General features: G+C 43.8%; 1 protein-coding gene across 1 annotated transcript; it reads right to left on the reverse strand.

Annotated features, from left to right (window-relative positions):
• Positions 1 to 514: 514 nt before the first annotated feature.
• On the reverse strand, positions 515 to 1,627 carry LOC126502274 (trafficking protein particle complex subunit 6B-like). The gene is given in 5 exon segments (XM_050143143.1): positions 515 to 525; positions 1,096 to 1,277; positions 1,361 to 1,502; positions 1,505 to 1,523; positions 1,526 to 1,627. Coding segments are annotated over 5 exon segments (456 nt in total).
• Positions 1,628 to 4,577: the final 2,950 nt, after the last annotated feature.

Consider the following 4,577-nt stretch of genomic DNA (forward strand, 5'->3'; position numbering starts at 1 on the left):
CCTACCAAAAGCAAGCTGTAGATTCAATGCAATTCTCATCAAAATCTCAACATAATTCTTCACAGACCTCGAAAGAACAATACTCAACTTCAAATGGGAAAACAAATAACTCACGATAGCCAAAACAATACTGTACAATAAAGAGACTTCTGGAGGCATCACCATCCCTGACATCAAGCTCTATTATAGAGCTACAACACTAAAAACAGCTTGGTATTGGCATAAAAACAGACAGGTTGACAATAGAATCAAATTGAAGACCTGGATATTAATCTACACCCCTATGGAAACCTGATTTTTGAAATATGCTAAAATTATACAATAGGGAATAAAGAAGCTATCTTCAACAAATGGTGCTGGCATAATTGGATGTCAACATGTAGAAGAATGCAAATAGACCCATATCTATCCCCACACACAAAACTCACGTCCAAACGGATCAAAGACCTCAATATAAATCCTACCACACTGAACCTGATGGGTGTATTTTATTTTATTATTTTTCCTTAGATGCCTATTGGTTTTCTAGAAAGAGACAAAAAGAGTGTGGATCCTGATGTGAGGGGGGGTTGGAAGAACTGGTAGGAATATGGGGAGGGGAAGCCATAATCAGAATATGTTGTATGAAGATATCTATTTTCTTTTTTTGACAATAACATATGTATTTATATATATATATATACATATAAACATACAATGTATAAATGAAATCCTTATATAAGCATACAAATTCTCTCAACAAATAAATTATAAACAATACAATAAAATTAAGCTTAATTTAGCATAGTGTTTTTTTTAAATAACTAAAACACATTTATGCTTTAACAAATTTTGGTCATTTAAATAGAAACTATTCTGATGGGTGCACATTTTCCCATATAGCAATTCAACACACCCCGAGTTTCAATCTCAATCTATGGTTAAATACATATCACACTAGGAAGTAAAGATGTTTAAAATAGAGAGCTTTACATTTTGGTGTCTAGTTTACGGACATCACTTTCGTTAGTTTACGTCATGGTGGAAGGACCTTATTGCCTTTGATTTGGTCTAAGTGAATCTGGTGAGGTAAGCCCTCTCTTCTCCAGCACAGACCTTTGCCCAGGAGTAGACTCTCTCGTGTTTCCCTGCACCCTACAGCTTCTGCACCCTTCTTATTCTGTATCATCACCTGGAATTTGCAGGAAGGCATTGAAGATACTTCAGCTGTTACAATACTTTTAATTCCCAAGTTTGACAAACCACCTCTGATTAAGCCACATATAAATGCTAGATACATTGATGCATGTTCTAAACACTGTTTTCCCGCAGACAGATGAGTAAGCAGTTGAAATTTGTTGTCTGGAGCACATATATGCCCTGATGATTTGTCCTTAGATTATCAATTTGTTTCTTGAATACTGTAGTCCAAAGTTCTTTACATATGAACTTCATGATGTCTGATTCATCCTTGAACTTTGCAGTATCTTTCGTAAACCATTCTATCAATCCTTGTCCCACTCAAACCTCATGTTTTCCAGCTTTTAGTAATGCATCGTCCATTTTCCACATCCCCCTGCTCGGCGGACTTGTACACTTCGGACACCATCTCATTATGGAGAAGCAAAAACAACGCCTCGTCCACCATTTCCCACCAATGCCTCCAGTGGCTCCAGTTTAGTGCGGGACTTGCGGTTCCCATTAGCCCGTGCTGGTGGCATGCGGAAAACTGCCATAGACTGACTACGCCCCTCCCCAGGGCCGCTGCCGCCACTGGGACCCAAGACCAAAGATATCTATTTTCAATAAAAGAGGAATAGGCCACTTCCAAAGAAACAATATGATGCCTAAAATATCATTCGTCCCCCAAGTACCCATGTCGTAATCTCACGGACCTACAAACACACTATGTTCTATCACATGTCAGAAGGGACGTCAAAGAGGTGGGGTGGTTCTACTGCGCCATTTAGGTGGGGCCCCTGGAACCACGGGGTCTTTATAAGGAGAGAAAGGGAAAGAAGGATGGAGGAGATATGACAGTGGAGGCAGACATCCAAGAGATGCTGCCATGAGCCAAGATGTGCAAGCAGCCTCTGTTTCTGGAATAGACAGTGGTTTAAATAAAGTCTCCTCCAGAACCTTCCAGAGTTGCCAGAAGGTGTGGCATTGATTTCAGAACATTTTGAGCCATGAAGCCTATAGTGACTGTCACAAATGCAAGAAGAGATTCATAGCAGATATCATGACGGGTGGGAACATGGGGTACAAAGTCCTAAGGTAGGGCATCTTTACAACATACATGTGGTGGACCAAGTGCTCCAGTGCCACTGGGGACAGAACAGAGAGATAGGTGATATGGAGCCTTATGGATCACCAGCTATAGAAATCTTGGATTTCCTTCCAAGACTGGTGGGAGACACTAGGAAGTTTTAAGACAAGCTCTACTGCATTAAGACAAAAAATATGGCCACTATGTAGAGAACAGGGGAGGAACACTAATGAGGACCCCTAAGCAGAAGCAGAGAGATCAGCAGAAGGCCCAGGAGTAAACACAACTGCCCTAATCAGAGCAGTAGGGATTTGGGTAAGGAGACGGCTGCAAGGTACACCTCAGACACTGACTTATGGCTCTGAACAAAAATCAAATAAAATAATTTGGACATCTTAATGCCAGGGGCCCTTTGATCAAATAAAAGCCCGCTTTTCAGATACCACATGTTGGCTTCTGACAGTGACAAACGATGTCACCCCACAGGTAATCCCCAGAGCAGGGACTTGGGGATGTTCTAGGAGAACAGAAAGGGTAAAAGGAAAAGTGTATGTCCCTTTCTGAACACCTAAGGACAAATGGCTGCCCAGCAAGGAAGAAATTAGCCCAAGTGCAGAAGGATTGGCTGGTCATGCGGGGGACACTTGAGAAGACAGTGTGTTATCTATGGGGACAATGTCTTACCCTCCCAAACAACCATCAAGTTCCGACCTGTCCCAGTACTGTGAAATTCTCAGCTTCAATCTCCAATATGAAGGAACAAAACTGAGCATGGATCCTTCAGGAATTCAGAGTTGATATGAAGTATATCCACAGACCTGCCAGCAGATGTTACAGGGAGTTGGCAGTGCTAGATTCGTGTCTGATGACAGAAGTGTTAAGTGCAATCGGTGTTCTCATTTTATTTTTAAGCCAGGAGAAGGGGAATCAAATTTGTCCTGGGGTGACCTTCCTAAGAGCTACTGTCCCTCACTGGAAATAATCATTGTAATGGAGAGGCTGACAACAAAGCCATTTCTTGAGCCCTGGCTGGACACAGCACTGTGACACATGCCGTCACCATCCCCACTTTAGACAAGAGCAAACGGCATCCACAGAACGTGTTTTCCAGCATCCTGTGGGAAAGCAGCGGAGGCTGCTCTAACGCAAGACCGCATTCTGAACCAGGACTCCGAAAACTCCAGTCCGCAGACCAAGTCTCGGCCACCATTGCTTTTGTAAATGAAGCTTTATGGGAGAACCAGATCCTAGAGCCAAGCAGAAAAGCTACAAGATCCATATGGGCTGCAGGGTCTGAAATATTACTACCTTGCCCTTTGTCAGAGAAGGGGAGTGTATGCCAGTTCCCTGATTCTACATCACCCTGGGCGTGGTTCCTCATAACTCAAGCAGTCTGCATCCTCTCTTCTCTCCCTCCCTCCCTCTCTCTCTCCTTCCCTCCCTCCCTCCCGCCCTCCCTCCCTCTCTCTCTCTCTCTCTCTCTCTCTCTCTCTCTCTCTCTCTCTCTCTCACACACACACACACCTGTTCTGGTCACTGGCTGAGTCACCAGGACTCTTGCATTTCCTAAATATCCCTGGCTCCCACAGCTTGCCTAAGAAGACCCTGTCAGCCCCTCTCCTATACCTGCTCTGCAGTTGAGAGGAAGTGTGGAGCAAAGACTAGACTAGAAGCCAGACCCTGAGTTTCTGGTGCCTTCAAGACCTGTTCAGTTTCCTGAGGGAATGAACCAGAGGACTTGGGCAGGGACACTCTCCCTAAGCATGGTTTCTTGAAAAATCTGAATGTTATCTATGGAGACATAACTATATGACATACACCACAAGTATAATTTCCTTTTTTTTTTTTTAATGAAAAGGTGTGCGAAGATGGAGGCCAAAGGTCACTGTTGGGCATCTTTCCCAATTGCTCTTTCTCCACCTTATTTTTTTTTTTTTTTTTTGAGACAGGGTCTCTCTCAGTAGCTGGAGCTCACAGAGCTGACCCGTGAGCCCCAGGGGTCCTCCAGTCTCAATGTTTCCAGCCCTGGGATACAGGCAGATGCCATCACATGGCGCTTTCTCACACAAATTCCGGAGGACTGGACTCACGTCCTCACTCTTGCAAGGCCAGCACTTTCCTGACTGCACCATTTTCTCCATTGCATTGCTCAAGAATGATTTCTATCCCATGACTTTTCCCTGGCAGGAAGGAACTTACAGAAACTCCACACAGCCAAGAGAAGGGGGGAATGCACAGTGTTATGGTTTGGAGCTGTGCTGTCCCCCAAAGGTTGTGAGATAAATGTTTGGTCATAGCCTGCGGCTCTATAGGACTTGGTAAAGTCTTT

Source organism: Alexandromys fortis, unplaced genomic scaffold, assembly GCF_014885135.2.
Source record: "Alexandromys fortis isolate MF-2015 unplaced genomic scaffold, M_Fortis_MF-2015_v1.1 scaffold_45, whole genome shotgun sequence".
Classification (NCBI taxonomy): domain Eukaryota; kingdom Metazoa; phylum Chordata; class Mammalia; order Rodentia; family Cricetidae; genus Alexandromys; species Alexandromys fortis.